This window comes from Cyprinus carpio, chromosome B15 (genome assembly GCF_018340385.1).
Source record: "Cyprinus carpio isolate SPL01 chromosome B15, ASM1834038v1, whole genome shotgun sequence".
Classification (NCBI taxonomy): Eukaryota; Metazoa; Chordata; class Actinopteri; order Cypriniformes; family Cyprinidae; genus Cyprinus; species Cyprinus carpio.
Window position 1 is genome coordinate 26,705,953 of NC_056611.1, and position 18,545 is coordinate 26,724,497.

Consider the following 18,545-nt stretch of genomic DNA (forward strand, 5'->3'; position numbering starts at 1 on the left):
TGTATATTTTCGTATCATTATCATTCTCAATAACTAAGTTGTTTGGTGTGTTTTATACAGTTTTTGACTGATGTGTGTGTGTGTGTGTGTTTTCTCCTCAGTGTGTGTGCGTGCGCTGGAAGTGACGGTGAGTCAGAGCAGCGTTCAGGTGGCCAGAGGTCAGGCGGCCGTCCTGCCGTGTACATTCACCACCAGCGCCGCCCTCAATAATCTCTACATCATATGGATGGTCACGCCGCTGGCCAACGCCAACCAGCCAGAGCAGGTGATAAACCAAACCACACACAGATATACTGACCTTAACCACACTCACATGCACTTAACAACCTTATTCTGCTGTATTTGGGAGTTCAGCTGGAAACAATTTAGGAAAGTGCTTGATTATATCCATAAGGATTAACCCTACCAATGCATTTTACAGTCTGCATGCAACTTTTTTGATGTGGTGGTCCGTAAGCTTCATAACTTAATATGTTTTCAGCTAAAACCATATTGCATCTGATTAATAACTCTTAGCAGCAAGTGAATGTGCAAAAATTTAAATGTTTTACAGTGTTATCATGTTTTTACTTCATTAACCTCCATTTTTATTATTAGAAAATTGGGAAATTCTTTCAAAATTGGTGTGATGCAAGAAAAACATATTTTGAATATTTGTGAGAAATTGTGTTTGAATCTATCATTATATTAAATTTATATGAAGATATAAAATGAGAATTACGAATGACTGTTATTTATTTAAATACTCATTACTCATGTAAATTTATGAAACCTACATATTCATTTTCTAACAAAACAACATCAATATTACTCTGAAAGGGTTTCAAACAAAATATATTAATTTTTATTTGCATAAATGTGGAATTACAGATGAAAAAGATACATTTTTCATGCTGCAGTGGTTCATCAATATGTGGCGATGGAGTGAAATTCAGTCCAAAAAGTGTGTGATTTATTGGAAATAGGCTAAATATAATTTACAAAAGTATTCTTGAGACTAATCTAGGTCCATAGATGTACAAAAGGTCTAAATAACATCATGCATAAAGCCTTAGTTGATTCCCAGGTCAAAATTGATCCAGAATGCAAAAGGTGTTTCTATTTTTTTTAAATGGTTATATCTCTTAAAATGTCTCTTTAAAAAAATCAGGGAAAAAATTAATTATGTGTTTTTATTGTCTTTACACATACTTGATGTATTTTTGTTTTACTTATTTTTTATTATTTTTAAATTTGGGGGTCAAATATGACCTGAATGCATTGGGAGGGTTCATTTAAAAATAAAAAGTGAGCAATGATATTATAAGGAATCTTTCTTGTTAACACATTAATTAGCTTGAATGCGAGTTCATTGATTTGAATGAGAATGATGTAATTTTGTTGCTTGCAGTGTTGATTGAGCGTTAACACAATCTTTTTCACATTTCCTTGTTTCCACTTTCAGTACAAAGTTTTTTTCCCTCTCAAGTCTCTCTTTCAAGACCGCATGCAACTGTAAACTTCCTGTTGAGATTTTGCACCTTTCCTGTGTTTATAAACGGACTGAGAAAGCTGAAGAGAAGGGCAGAAATCATGAGCGTGTAGGTCAGGTGCTGGGACGAAGCCAGTGAATCATTTACTTAAAAAATGACCGTCATCTGACTTTGTGCATGGATGCAGTTCAGCACCCCGTAAACACACACCACAATGACCACAAACATTCCCATGTTTACTGCTGGAGTATATATGCTGAAATGGCAAATAAACAAGTAAGATCAAGAGAAACTGCAAACCTGGGTCACGGCACCAGAAAAAGGACGCAATTATTTTCGCAGGCTGTTCTAATGATTGTTTGTTTATGACTACTATATTAGAATATAATTAGGCAGCTTGTTCATTAGTACCAGCCTAATGAGACTTACCTCGTTGAGAACAGTCGATTACATGCGAGTACAACTGCACAGTGTTGTTTGTAGCTTTTTCTTTATTTTTCTGAAAGCTAATTAAGAGAACAGCTCTGCAAGCGGTTTCATACATCACGTGTTTGCTATTGTAGCTATTCAGAGTTAGAGCTGATTTTACACACGAAAGGTCAAGAATTCACAACTGAATAATGCAGTACGACTAAACTAGCGGGTATAATCACACAAGGCCTAAAATTAACACTCGCCAAGCACCAAATGCAAGTAAAAATGATGAGTATATGAAAGAGTGTTGCTCACCAGTTGGCCAGTAACTTTTTTATTAATTCTAACAATGCCTGAGAATGCATTATTATTATTATTATTATTATTATTATTATTATTATTATTATTATTATTATTATTATTATTATTATTATTATTATTATTATTATTGTTATTATTATTATTATTATTATTATTATTATTATTGTTGTTGTTGTTGTTGTTGTTGTTTATTTTATTTACTTTATATAACAATGCAATTACAATACTTGCATTTGAATATTAGTATTCTAAATAAATATTGTACTGTTGATATATAAAATAATAACACTAGTAGTAATAAAAATAATAATATTATTGAAATATTACAATTATTAAATAAATTATTATTATTGTTGTTGTAAAAATTTAAAATTATACAATTTAAAAAATATATTGTTATTAATAATAATATTATATAATTATATAATAATAATAATAATCATAATCATAATAATAATAATAATAATAATAATAATAATAATATTTGTAAATACTACCTTATATTATATTTCCTTATTTTTTAATAATTTGATTAGCTACTACTGATCACTACTACTATTAATACTACTGCTAATAATAATATATTTATTATTAATAACCAATAATATAATAATTATTATCATGATTATTAGTTATTTATATAATAAAAATAACAAAAGAAATATCACTATAGGTATTTCATATTAATAATGTAATCCATATAATAATTAAATAAATAAACTAACAAACATTTAATAACAATTGCAATTAGATGCATTTTCCTAATTTGTTATTTTAATAAAATAATACACAAACAGTTTCATGGTAGGTGAAAATTATTTATGGCCAGTAAATTTTCTCAAGTCACTGGCCATTGGCAGGTGTTTGTCTAAATGTTATCTAAATGTTTTTTAAATGTAACTACTTGTTTCGGAACGTTCAGAGAACATTGAACTGTAACATTCCAATAATGTTTGGAGAATGATACAATGTAATGTTCCCTTGACATTTGCAAGAAAAAACGTTTTTAAAAAAACTGGATGTTTTCACTTTTCAGAGAATAGCAAAAATAATGTTTTCATAAATGTGTACATTAGCAAAACATTGCTAGAACAGATTTATGTTAGCTGGGAAAGTAACGCACACCTGGGTTGGTTTGAGATGCATTGAGGTTCACGTGCTGCAAACTCATCTTGATGTGTTTTCTTTACCTGTACTGTCCACACACACATCTGTGCACTGCCCTCTGGGTAACACGCTCATGTTAAAGCTCGACCTCGGACATGAGCGGCGTGAGCTTTAGCAGGGCTTCAAACACAGAACACAGGTTTATCGCCTCAGCCTTTGATTCCGTCTGATTTATTTTCATGAATGACTGCAGGCCAAACCCCATTCACCTGCTGCCCACACACACACACACACACACACTTACCTGTGTGTAACACCGTGAAGATAACCCAAACACACACGCACATATACTTACCTGTCTGCATCTCTGTATGTGACCTAAACACACTCAAACACACATCTGCCTCCAACTGTTTCAACAAAAAATGCACAACAAACGAATCTTCTGCACTAATTAACCCAGAGCTGCACAGGCCAGGACACAACAGCTGCTCGTTACACAAGCACAAAACACACACACGCCAAAATTATACCACTACACATGCACACACTATCTGACAAATTTAGAAGACATTATTGTATTTCTAATCCACTTCATTAGTTTTTTTTTTATTATTAGTTGCTAAAATGTTACTTTAGTATTATTTATACACTATAGTAATTTAGTATTTATTAATATTTTGAATTATTATTTTGAATATATTTTATTTTAAATCAGTTTATTTTTGTAATTCTGTAATGTGAATTGTTTTTATTTTATTCAGATTTATATATATATATATGTTAAATATAGAATTGTAAGATTTAAAAATATTATAAATTATTAATTTATAAGCATCATTAATGTATGCAATTTTGGGGAGTCATACCACATGACATTTAAAAAAAAATATTTCTAGCTCACTTCATCAGTTTAAGTTTGTCTTTTTTTTTCTGATTTTTTTCATCTTTTTAGAGATTTCAAGTCCACTTCATCTGTTTAATTTTTACTATTATGTTTTTTTTATTCAACTTTTTAGATTTTAGTTTTAGTCCACTTCATCTGTTTACACTATTATATAATCAGCATAATTAGATGCTGAAGTGTTATTTTTTTGTCATTATAGTATTCATTAATATTTTAAATTAACTTTTATTGTTCTAATTTTGTTTTAATAAAGCTGAAGTTTTAGTAGCTTTGTCATGCTTAATAGAAATATTTGAAAAAATATATTTGTTAAAAAACAAAAATAACATTTTTAGTTTTAAACTTTTTAAAACAATTTTTTATATTGATATTATCGTTAATTTGTTTTATTGCAGCTTTAGTCATTTTTGTACTTAAACGTATTCCAAGGCAATATTTCTAATGTTTTTGATGTTCAAGTTCTTTCAAGTTTTCTAATATATTTATATTTTAGCTTTTTTTTATTTCAGTTACTGAAAATGGTTTTTAATGGTTTTTATGACTAATGCATACAAAAAGCTACTGCATTTGCAGTATATCTAACACTGTAGTACTGCATCCCACAATGCACTTGCAAAACGACCCTCCGTTCCAGTGTGAAGAATGAAAAGGTGTTTTAATGGTTTCCTGTGTATGCATCTTGTAATTTGGCTTCCAAAAATGAAGACGTTTTTTGCAAAATTAGATAAAAAATGCAAATTAATATATATTTATTCCCATAATCAAAGTCATGTGACAAAAATATGAATGTTTTGAATTTGTTTAACAGCAACTGCAGTGCATCTGCATGTCGGCTGTATCCCAGCATGCTCAGGTGAGGGATTTACCGCGGTGTGTCTTTAGCATATGTTGAGCTTATGATAAAGACACATGCTATCAACCCGTCTGACCTGCTTCTGGACAGATCACCATCTCTTCACGTCCGTCTGTGTTTGCTGTAATCTTCTGCGTTCAGTGGCAGATTAAGACGTACAGCAGATGTATGTGTGTGTACAGGTTCAGCACCAAATCCTTTCTGCTTTGTTCATTTTACAAATTCAGTTAGTGCATGCTTTTATTCCTAGTAAAACTATTTTGCATATTGTATTAATAAGAATATTTTATTCTGTCATATTTATGCATGTTTCTGCACAAGCGTGTCATGAAGTGATTGAATCAGTGAAGAGGCTGAATGGAGGGGGGAGCAGAGGAGATGTCAGGGGGAGGGGCTTAATGATTGACAGCTCGTGATGTGGCCGGAGCCAAGTCAGTTTAGCGCTGATGACCATCTGCACACATGATGACCTCCTTTCATCTCACTGCAAGCCAGTGTGTGGAAATCTGCTTAGTTTCGGCTCTTTATTATCACTGAGATACTATTACATTTTTTATTGATATTTTGAATTATTTTATTTTTGATTTATATTTAACCCTAACCATTTAGTACATGTATTTAAATTAATATTACTCAATGCTTAAATGTGTAATTACACAACTTAAAATACCGTAACCTTAATTTTAGTACGTTTTAATAATTTTGCTGTTTTATTTTATTTCATTTTTTTTGTCTTTAAAGTTTTTATTAATTTTGAGTTCAGTTTTGCAATTAAAATAATTTTTTTTTGTATTATTGATTTAATTTATTGTTTATTTTATTTCAAGATACAGTTTTTTGTTTTGTTTTAATTTTAGTAAGACAATTTTTTTTTTACTGCAATTCTGCATTTCTGACATTTTTTTCAGAATTGCAAGATATAAACTTGGTTTTCACTTTCAAAATCGAACTACTTGAGCTTCAAGTGATCTTATCAATGTCATATTTGCATACTGATTTGTGATTGGTTACTGTCGTCTTTGCTCAGTCGGGGCTTAAAAGATCATTAATATTCAGAAAATATTAGCGAGCTGCTGTGAGCACCAGTGATGCATGGCTAAGCAAACAGCACTAATAAGAGCTCATCCATAATGTGCACTATTGAGACGTTATGATGAAGAATTAGGCGGCTGATAACATGCATTAGAGCAACACTCATTTTTCTTTTTCTGACATATATACCTATACATCACTCCCATTTTTCCTATTACACAACTCATATCAGACACACACACAGGCACACACACACACACACACACACACGCTGTGGGGCTCGTCTTGATTCATCTCAGCTGAAGTGCTGCCTGTTCTTTTGTGTGTAAGAAGCTCAGAGTCCATGACAGCATCATTTACTGAGTTCTCAAAACACGGTGTGTGTGTGTGTGTGTGTGTGTGTGTGTGTGTGTGTGTGTGTGTGAGATCATTCAGCCTCCAGAAGGCCACTGAAACCCTCCCATGATCACACACACACACACACACACACACACTGAAGCAGGTTTCTTTTAATGTGACAGATCACAGAAGCTTCTAACAAAGATCAAAGTCCTTTAAAAATGCTTTATGTTTTGTGTGTTTTTGTTTGTTTTTGTTTTTTTGTTTTTGTGTGTGTAGTTTTTGTGTTAGAACTCTTCAGTGTGTGTGTGTGTGTGTGTGTGTGTGTTGAATATTCCATCAGCTCTTCTTTTACACGAGCGTCTGATGGACATGCTGACACTCAGACTGACCAAAGCTTTGCTCAAAATGCTGAATAATTAAACAATTTCAATAATTAATCATTTGGAAAATAAACTGCATCCTTGTTAACCTGTTAACACTCACTTTTTAACATCACGCATCAAAATCGACTCTGTTCACTTTTAAAAATTCATGTTCCTGGTCTTTTTGGGGCTGATTCATCATTGCACATTATTCTAAAGAAAAAAATAAAGAAAAACTTGCTTATTATTACTGTTAACTTAAATTACAATCAAACTTCATTGCTTGACATAAAATAAATATTAACTGAAATAAAACTCTGTTATTTTATTATAGCTGAAGGTTTACGAACATTATAATAAACACTGTAAACATAGCTAGGCTATTTTAGTTGGCCTCACTCCACAACAATTCCTTTCAATTTAACAGTAGCCTATTTAGAAAAGAACAATAATTAAAAATCTAAGAAGCTATAAACAACAAGCCAAAAAGAATTCATTTAGGCTAAAACGAAACTGAAAACAATGTTGCGTCTCTCATTCGACACAAAATCAAATGTTTCCGTATTCGCGATGTATTTGAATGCCAAAATATTATTTATTATGCACTTCACTCGCGTTCCAATATCTACGTAAAACAAAATGTTTTGCATAACATTACAGTGGTACGGTGCTAACGCTTAACGGCACAGATTTTACTACATATTTAAACTGAGCAGAGTGGTTTTTTTTTCCGTATGTTTGACTGACTGTATTTTATTATGATAAAGAACAGGCTGCATTGTCAAGGTAGCAATGCGGCGCCGGTGCAATCACTTTAATTTTTTCCTTGAATTTTAAAAGGTTTGCCTTTGTGTACATTCACAATAAAAACAAATCTTTGTGCTTTTGTAAAATAGGGCCAAAGAAAAATTGGATGCTGCTTTCTGGCATCTGTTTCCTTTCATGCAGTACAAAAGTGAACCGAAACTTGGCATACTAAGCTACTTGTTGTCTAGTATGTAGTTTTTCTTTTGTTTATTAATTTATTAAGTAAAGATATATTTCTCGTATAGGTCTATTTATTCGTTTGAACCCAACCGATATGTCGTTTTGCCGATATTATGAGCCGGTATGAGCCTGTCGCCGATGCTGCCGATATGAACTTTTTTTTTTTTACAGAACATGTAACACAGATAAAATGCTTGAAATGGTGTAATTACTTACTTTGTCCAGCAGAGCGCACTCCATTGTTTGCTACTGGCGAACTGGATGAAATGCTTTAAAGTCTATGGAAAGCCATTGAAACTTTGAACAGCAATATGTCCATAACAGCACGGCGAGTCCGCACCAAATTCAGGGGATCCCTCCAGCTCAAGGAACCCTCTCGAACGCATATCGAATGTACGTCTGGAGGCCCTCTTTCGAATGAGACTACGCATTGATAGCCCCTGGGGTTCAGGAGTTATGGGTGGATAAATTCGCAATGCAGCGCCAACTGATCTAGCGATCCCAGGGGGGTACCGACACACGGAGGGTGGCGTTCGAGAGAGCTTGAGGTATATTATGTCACACTTAACACTTCTCTATTAAGTTTCGTCTGTGTGTGAAGACAGTAGCGCAAATCCGTGAATGAATGTTCCGAAGTGAAATAAACTTCAACAGAATAAAGTTGAATGGAATTGAATTTAATTAAAGTTGAATAAACTTCAACTTTACTGTTCAGTGCACTGATGTCAGACTCATTTTGTATAATAAATTTTATTGTTAAATTGTTAAATGCCCTGCCTCCATTACATATCTGTCATGTCATTATAAGTGTTTGATCACATTTGAGTGATCATTGCAAAAAAATGTGTTTATGAATATATATTCTGTTTATGTATATATATATACTGTATTATATATCTATTACCAGTTAAATGTTTGGACACACAAATTGTAAAGTGTCCAAACTTTTGACTGGTACTGTACTATAATATACACAAAGAATATCGGCCGATATATCGATATCCACCTTTTTTACTCCCCAATATCGGTATCAATATCGGCCCCAAAAAAACCATATCGGTCGGGCTCTAATGATGACCATGTGAATCCTAATCCACACAGTATTTTAAACGAGTCACAGACTCTTATCCTTTCTAATGTAATTCAATTCTAATTTAAAATAATCTTGTCAGTTAGCGATTAATAATCTGTTAATGAGTATCGGTTGTCAGTTGGGAAAAATAACCGAAATGAACATCCATAATCTTCATGGAACATGATCTTTACTTAATATCCTAATGATTTTTGGCATTAAAGATTTTTTTTTAATTTTGACCCATACAATGTATTGTTGTCTATTGCTACAAATATACCTGTGTTACTTATGACTGCTTTTGTGCTCCAGGGTCACAAATGCATTTGCTTGATTTAATAGTCATATTTGCAGTCCACAGTGCACACAGCGTTATGCATGATCTGTTTGAAGCATAAATTAACTGATTGTGTTTGTGTTTGTGTTGTTGGCAGGTGATCATCTATCAGGGCGGGCAGGTCTTCAGTTTAGCCAATCACATGAACGGGCGCGTGGGCTTCGTCTCCACCATGCCCAGCACAAGTGCCTCGATCTTCATCAATAACACGCAGCTGTCAGACACGGGGACGTACCAGTGCCTGGTCAACAACCTGCCTGACCGCGGGGGGCGCAATATCGGCGTCATCGGCCTCACTGTGCTGGGTGAGCAGTCTCTCACACATATGTGGCCCTGGACCAAAAAAAGTCTTAAGTGTATATTTTTCTAAATTGAGATTTCTACATCATCTGAAAGCTGAATAAATAATCTCTCCATTGATGTATGGTTTATTAGGAGGACAATATTTGTCTGAGATACAACTATTTGAAAATCTGGAATCTGAGGGAGCAAAAACATCATTCCTCCTTTTTCAAATCATCTTTAAAGTTGTTCAAATGAAGTTCTTAGCAATGCATATTACTAATCAGAAATTAAGTTTTGATATATTTACGGTAGGAAAATTTACAAAATATCTTCATGGAACATGATCTTTACTTAATATCTTAATGATTTTTGGCATAAAAGAAAAATAGATAATTTTGACCCATACAATGTATTGTTGTCTATTGCTACAAATAACTGCTTTTGTGCTCCAGGGTGACGTATTACTCTTCAGATGTCTGCTGTATGTACAGTTGTGCGTGTACAGTGCAGAGTATTCTGTATGCATGAATCTTCTTCATTCACCGTGATGTTTCGTATGCAGCAAAACACACTGTGTGGATTACTCTATCCCACAATGCAGTGCAGTTAATTTGACCTTCAGTTTCCAGTGTGATGAATGAACCAGAGAGCAATATAAACAACAATTTTAATATCTCTTTCTTTACTTGTTTTATTATAATCTGATGTTAACTTTCTTTCTTTAACACAAAATTGGATTAAATAAGCTACATCCAAAACAGTTTATTTTAGTATTTATTAGTGCTGTCAAACGATTAATCACATACAAAATAAAAGTTATATATATATATATATATATATATATTATATATATATACAGATACAGTATATATTTTGAAAATATTTACATGTTTTTACATGTCTATATTAATGTTTATATAATTTATATTATAAATACATTTATTTAATATATAAACAAAGTTTTTCTGAAATATATGCATGCATGTGTATTTATATATACATAATATACACAACACACATACATATATAAACAAACACTTTATGTCATGTATGTCATTGCAATTAATGAATTGTTTTTTAAATCTTACTATTTAGATTAATTTTTAATTCAGTTTTAGTGTTATTATATATATGATTGTTTTTTTTGTAATTTTGCATTGTGCTTTTGTCATTTTAGTTTTTTTTTTTTTAGGTTTAATTTATTTTTCAATTGCTTTTAGTGTTATTTTTTATATGCTATTATAGTTTTTTATTTACATTTTGAATTATCTTTTATATTTTCAGTTTTTATTTCAGTTTAATTTTTAGGAAATTTGTTCTGAACTAATTACTATTTTACTAATTATTTATTATTCTGTTTTAGTGTTATTTCAGTATAACTTATTTACTATTATAGTTTTTAATAATTAAATTTGAATTGGATTTTGTATTTTCAGTTTTTATTTCAGTTTGTACAAAAAATGTATTATTATTTTTAAACAAAGGGATTGCTGCTCTCTAGTGATGTCTAATTTTTGTAATGGATCAAAGGGTGAGATCTGGCCATAGCTTCCTGACCGCTGTTCTATATAATATGCATGTATGTAATATGAATGCAATTCAAGTCTAGTACACCAGCTATTCTGCAGGTTATTAGACCGCTGATGATTATGAAGCTGATCTTCATTGTCTCTGTGCACTGCAGTTCCTCCGTCCATCCCGTCCTGTCGGATTCAGGGTTCGCTGGACGTGGGCAGTGATGTGATGCTGTTGTGTGGTTCGGACGAGGGCATCCCGACGCCCACCTACGCCTGGGAGAAGCTGGAGTCCGTGCCCAAACTGCCCCACAATGCCATGCAAGGTATTAAACCCCTGCCCGTGGGAATCCCGTTTTGCCCCACGTTCTCGGGTAAATGCACAGCTCTTGACTCGTGCTGTGGCGTGACCTTTGCCCTTCCCGGTCCACCGTGTGTCTGTGAGGTGACCTGACCCGCTCTCTCCGAACACCACGCTTTAGAATACGGCTACAGAGCCCAGCAAAATTAGAACGCGCTCTATTTACAGTACACTTGGGCACTGTGATTTGTTTATAGATTTGAAAGAAGACTCTTCTGCTCACCAAGGCTGCATTTATTTGATTAAAAATACAGTAAAAACTGTAAAATTGTGAAATAATTAATATATATTCATCTGTGTGAATATATATTAAAGTGTAATTTATTCCTGTGATCAAAGCTGTATTTTCAGCATCATTACTCCAGTCTTCAGTGTCACATGATCTTCAGAAATCATTCTAATATAATGATTTGCTGCTCAAGAAACATTTCTGATTATTATCAATGTTGAAAACAGTTAAGCTGCACAATATTTCTGTGGAAACTGATACATTTTATTTTTCAGGATTCACAGATGAATAGAAAGTTCAAAAGAAAAGCTTTTATTTGAAATAGAAATATTTTGTAACATTACCAATGTCTTTATTGTCATTTTAATAAACCCTTGATTGAATAAAAAAAGTTTCCACAAAAATATGAAGCATTGATAATAATCATATGTTTCTTGAGCAGAAAATCATCATATTAGAATGATTTCTGAAGGATTTCTGGAGAAATGATGCTGAAAATACAGCTTTGATCACAGGAATGAATTGTGTTTTAATACATATAGAAAACAGATATTGTAAATAGTAGTAATATTTCACAATTGTACAGTTTTTACTGTATTTCTGAGGCATTTGTGTGGGTCAGAAAAGACCCTTGACAAACTGTCGGAAGCACAAACAACAACCTTTTTTATTATTTCTGATGAAGAAGTTGAATGTCTGTGGACTGTAACGGCACAGTAGCCTTATTCTAAAGATGATTCTTATATTTTTATGCTTCATAAATCAATCTGCTTTGGCCCCAAAAAGCTTTCACAGCTGTGAGAGACATTTTTACTTTCACAAACAGAAAACTGCGATCATACTGCCATCTACAGGCCATCTGTTTAACTGCAAAATCACTTTTTCTACTTTTAATGATATTTATTTAATTCTTTTAAATATAGAGTCTGTGTTATGTTATTGAGTGTGATTTCATCCACAGTCCTACAAAGTACAGTAGTCTTTATTTTAAGAAGCCAAGAACATGTCAGATCATTTAAACTTTGTTTCTTTATTGGTTGAAATGATTTAAGCACCATCTGTTCAATATGTAATTTTTTCATCTTATTTAATGTTCTCATCTGTTAATATTTTCACATCAGGAACCGTTCTTGCATTGTCAGTGTATTGATGTCTGTTAGCTATTAACTTATTCCCGTCATGAGATGTTGTGTGTTGTTTTGTGTTGCTCAGATCAGATGCAGGGTACGGTCACGCTGAGGAACATCAGCACCAGCACATCTGGACTGTATCAGTGCACGGCCTCAAACGCTATCGGAAAGAGCACCTGCGTCCTCAACCTGCAGGTCGTGGCACGTAAGTCTGGAGCCACTGATGCTCATTCATAGCACCCTATGAAATCCATCTGATTTTTACACAGATTCGGTTTTATTATTTCACATATTCTGTTTTTTCATTTTAATTTTTTATAGAAATGTATAATTTTTTTAATTTTAAATGTTGTTTTTTTTTTTTGTTTGATTTTTTTTATTTTGTTTATTAAAATTTTTGTCTTATAAATTGATTTCTTGTAAATTTTGTTGTTGAAAAGTTTATTACAATTTTTACAACTACTCAATAATTACCCAACTATTAAACTTAAATTTGCATGGATTTCTTTTTTATTATTATAATTTTTTTTTATTCACATTTTTAATTTTTAATAAAATTTTTATGTTTTTATTTTTATTTATTTCATCATATATATATATATATATATATATAATTTATTTATTTAGTCATTTATTCATATATATATATATAGATAGATAGATATATATATATATATATATATATATATGATGAAATAAAAAATTATTATCAAAACTATAGTAATCAAATAAAGGCATAAAACAAACTAACCTAATGACTTTTAAAAATTTAATCAAATCAAAATGTAATAATTGTTTGGCAAACAAATTGCTACTTAAGAGTTTTCCCATTTAAATACCAAAAACGTGGAAGAAAAATTGTGATATTACTTTGAATATAAACTATTAATAACTCTATTACTATTATCATTATTTTTTATTAATATTAATTTGAGAAGTGTATTCTACTGTATAATAGTCATATATTTCTGTCACAGTTTCTTTAAGTTAAACTGAACTTTTTGACGGCTTGTAGTGAATACCTTTGTTTTCGACAGTAATATTTTGTGGTTTATTATTCACAGACATATCACAGTGAAATTAAATGTAAGCGATCTAAAAGCATGTCTGAAATCATATTTCTAGGGCCCTATGATATTTTCTGTGAAGCCATATGTTTGATGTGTTCCTCCAAAATCAGCCAAATTCTAACATCCCACGTCATACTGTGAATTCGTCTTTTATTATATGATTCCATCCGTGGAATTTTGTGGAACTCATAGCACCCTAAATCCAGTGCTTTTAGGAGATGATGATGATCATCAGGCTGAAATGTGTGATTTAAACATCATTAGAGCCGTCTCTGTGTGTGTGATGTGTGACAGCGCAGCCTCAGAGCGTCGGTCTGATCGCAGGAACCATCGCCACCGGCATCCTGGCGCTCATCATCTGCTCTTTACTGGTGCTCGTCACGCTCTTCTACTGGAGAAACAAGAACAGATACGAGGAGGAGGAGATTCCCAACGAGATCAGGTGCAGCACAATCAAATGATTCATAACAACCATGCGCTCTATCAGAGGGCCATATGTAGAAATATTTTTAAGCAGAAATCCACAATTGTATATTCAAAGACATTACCCATGACCTTCACAGGCCTGGAAAAACCCATTTTAAAATTCTAATTATATGCTCAATTGTGTGAATATCAATTAGCAACACAATGAGGACAATTTAATATTTCAGTTATTTTACCAGGGCAACACTTATCATTTTTTCAAGTTTAATATTTTATCTCAGATGCATTTCAACAGATATCAATGACAATAAGAACATTTAGTGAACGATCCACTGAGGAATCATTTGTTGACTGTGACTGATTCATTGATTCAGTGACTCAAATGAAAGATTTACTAACTCGTTCACTAAGAGGTGATTAACCAGGTATAAACATGTAAGTTGTAAAAACACTGTGGGAACATTGAAATGTCCAGTTTTTTTTTTTTTTAAAGGTTACACAAACATTTCTTACAACGTTCTACTAACGTTCTATTCACCCAAAATATAACGTTACTTTAAAATACATTTTTAATATTCTAAGAATGTTACAATGTCCAGGTTTTTGTTGCAATTAGAATGTTATTTAAAGGGTGACTAAAATGTTTTTTAACATTCTACTAATTTTATTTTTACCCAAAATATAATGCTATTTGGATGTTTATTTTTTTAAACAGGTTTTCTTGTTGTGATTAGAAAAGTTGTTATGTTGTGGTTGTTAAAAGAGTTTTTTGTTTGTTTGTTAGTTAGATATAAATTAATTAGTAAGTTCCAAGATTGTTGACCTCAGAACGTTTTCTCAGCGTTGTAACATTCATAAAGTAAAAATAACATCATGAGAGCATTACAAGAATAATATGTGACCCAGGAACACAAAACACAGTCATAAGGGTCAATTTTTCGAAATTGAGATGTATACATCATCTGAAAGCTGAATAAATAATCTCTCCATTGATGTGTGGTTTGTTAGGAGGACAATATTTGTCTGAGATACAACTATTTGAAAATCTGGAATCTGAGGTGCAAAAAAAATATAAATATTGAGAAAAAATCATCTTTAAAGTTGTTCAAATGAAGTTCTTAGCAATGCATATTACTAATCAAAAATGAAGTTTTGATATATTTACGGTAGGAAATTTACAAACTATCTTCATGGAACATGATCTTTACTTAATATCCTAATGATTTTTGGCATAAAAGAGAAATGTATAATTTTGACCCATACAATGTATTGTTGTCTATTGCTACAAATTTACCCCAGAGACAATAATATGAGAACATATATCAAATATTAATAATATAATGAGAAACTTCCATAAACATTAATTATGTTATGTTGTGAATGTTGCCTTGTTAGCTTTTATTTTGCAGAAATATTTTACAGCATAACATACTTTTCTACTCTTCCCAGAAATGTCCCATGAGCCTCATTGTAAAGAGAATAGAAATGTAAAATCTTTGCTGAGTTGAAATCTTCCCATGCCTCCTCACACAGAGAGGACGATCTCCCTCCGAAGAGGTCCTCGTCGGTCAAAGCGTTCCAAGCGGACGCCTCGTCTTCAGAGAACGACACGCTGACGTCCACCAACACCTACAACAGCCGCTACTGGCACAACCCCAAACCCACCTACGACAGCAGCTCCTACACGCGCTACAACGGCGACACGCGGCAGACCTTCAGCGCGCCGTACGCTAACGGCAGCCACACCCTGCCGCCGCCCAAGACTCTGGTGGTCACCACAAACTCCGCCCCCTCTCCACCCGTCATGGCCCGCAGTAACGGCTCCCTGAGCCTCCGCCCGCCGGCCGCCGCGACGCCAGCCGTGACGCTCGGACAGCAGCACACACACACACACTCGTACGCCGTGAGCCAGGCCACGCTGGAGCGCATGGGTGCCGTTCCCGTCATGGTGCCGGCGCAGAGCAAAGCTGGTTCACTCGTCTGACGCCACAAAACTCTTTTATAACCGAGTTCAGCTGATGCCAACTAAAACTGCTCTGCGTCCTGCGGTGATTTTCATATTGCCTGTTTGCTTGTTTCTTTCTTCATTTTTTAAGTGGATAAACTGGCTTTGCTGCAAGGGCCCCAAAATCACGTGTTTCTCAACCCCTTCACTTCTTCCAGAGAAAATATCTGAATGTGCATGATGCTTCGTTTGATTCAGATACAGCTTACTGCTTTCTAACACTGGAATCAAAGAGTTACAGCGTGCCCAAAATGATTACAACACTAGTATTTCCACCAGATAATCAAATCAGATATTTCTATCTCATGCTGTCGTGTGTCAGCAGGAAATATCAGTTCACATTTCCAAACATTCATTTAGCCATTAATTGTAATAATGCAGTGAGATGTGCTGCACACAGAGATGTGATCTGATCATCATCAGTCTGTCTGGAGTCACATGAAGAAACAGAACAAACTGAGACAGACTAAGACTAAGGCTAAGCTGCCAGCGTCTGTTTTACATTATAATTCAAAAAAGTCCCCGGGTGCTTTTTAAAAACGCCACCACTGGCGTCTTTTTCTGCAGCTCAGAGCGTCTTTTCAAGTTGAAAAAAGTTATTTTCGGAAAAAAGGCCCTACGTCAAGCGCCTTTTTGACAGCTGACCAATGACAAGTGATTAGAACGCTTATGAACGCTTCTTTATCAGATCAAATGAAAATGCCATCGACACTTTTCTGAAAACAGTCGGTTCCCTTCAGATGTACACTCATATAAAACACCCGCGACATGTTTTGATTTTGAAACCTGCAGTGCTCATGTTTATTCAACAAAGTCAAACGCCACAAATAAATCAATGTATGAGAAACACTGCTATATCGAAATATCAGAAATGTGTTTAAAAACCATATCACCGTTATTGAAAAATATTATATTGCGATACATATTGATATTGATTTATTGTCCAGCTCTAGTGTGAACGCCCTAAATCCAGAAGAACTGTGGCAACGTCTCCAAGACGCTTCGAGAAACCTTCATCTAAAGCTACAGTAACGTTTAAGGTTTTAGGCACTTGTGTAAAAACACTGTAAAATGAGGATACTGTCATAAACAGATTTTCCTTATCAATTCACTTCTATTAACTAAATTAAATCAACATTTGGTGTGAATATCATTTGTGTTTAAATCAGCTTTTGCCCTCGGTGCACTTGAGCAGAGTTTCTCAGGAGCTTTACAGACTGATGATGATCAGATCACATCTCTGTGTGCAGCACAAACATCTCACTGCATTATTACAATTAATGGCTAAATGAATGTTTGGAAATGTAAACTGATATTTCCTGCTGACACACGACAGCAGAAGATAGAAATAACTGACTTGAAAACATTTTTAGCTGCTGGAAACGCTAGTGTTGTAATCGGTTTTGGTCACAACTGTAAATATGTGTGAGATTTGAAGCGGATTTTCTCCAATCAATCAGATCCGGCCGCAGTGTTTGACGTGAAGAGACTGTGGCCTTCGATTCTGACTGCTGAGTTTAGTTTAGTTTGAGAGAAGAGTCTTACATTGATCTGTCTTAACAATCCTAATTCAACACTACTGACTAGAGCCGTAGTCTACCTCTAAAACACTGCAGATAGAGTCTAATCCATAGTGTAGCTCTCATCATGGAGTATCTTCGACCGGGTGCTGCGTTCAGATGAAGGATTACTGAGAAATGTTTGAGATATTAACACATTCACTCTTCATTTTGTTCATTCGTTTGGTTGTTTTTTTTAAAGACTGTAAATAATGTAACTACTTGTAGAATAGAATGTGAATTAAAACATTCTTTTGCCCAAATCTCACTTGTGTTTTTTCTTTAAATGCATATAAATACAGTGTAATAAATGAAGTAATGCAAGTTATGTAATCATCAGATTATTTTTAGGGAGTAACGCAATAGACAGTAAATATGTTGAAAACAGTTACAGTTCGTGAATGTGTTTGGTAAAATTTTTAGTGGTCTGCTTTCATTTTGAATCATTATTGTTCCTCCGAAGTGTTTATTTTGATTGAAGAGAGTTTGTGTGTTTATATGTGTGTGTAAAGCTCGATATTGTACAAAAAGTGATCTGAAAGACTGTTTGTCATCAAGAGAAATGTGCTAAAACTCTTCAGAAACACTGAAATCGTAAATCGATTCAAGACCTAAATCCAGTCACACCGTGAACTCGAGAAGGTGAGCGGATACTTCTGATTCTTCAAAGAAATCAAGAACAATACAAAGATCTGTTGAAGGTATTCTGTGTAAAAATGGAGAGATTTGGGGTGTTTAAGTGGATTTATTTCAAGGTACT

The 18,545-nt window shown here is 33.5% G+C and overlaps 1 protein-coding gene across 2 annotated transcripts in view; it reads left to right on the forward strand.

Moving 5' to 3' along the window:
- LOC109103671 (immunoglobulin superfamily member 11-like) overlaps positions 1-16,944 on the forward strand; it is an 84,440-nt gene extending 67,496 nt beyond the window's left edge. Inside the window, exons 2-7 of one of the 2 annotated variants that reach the window (XM_042740042.1) lie at positions 102-265; positions 9,304-9,511; positions 11,176-11,331; positions 12,808-12,930; positions 14,095-14,237; positions 15,755-16,099. In XM_042740042.1, the coding sequence (XP_042595976.1) occupies positions 102-265; positions 9,304-9,511; positions 11,176-11,331; positions 12,808-12,930; positions 14,095-14,237; positions 15,755-15,955 (995 nt within the window). In that variant the 3' untranslated portion in view covers positions 15,956-16,099. Of the gene's footprint in view, positions 1-101; positions 266-9,303; positions 9,512-11,175; positions 11,332-12,807; positions 12,931-14,089; positions 14,238-15,754 lie in introns of both variants that reach the window. The other variant, XM_042740041.1, reaches the window with a different exon arrangement.
- The last annotated feature ends 1,601 nt before the right edge of the window (positions 16,945-18,545 follow it).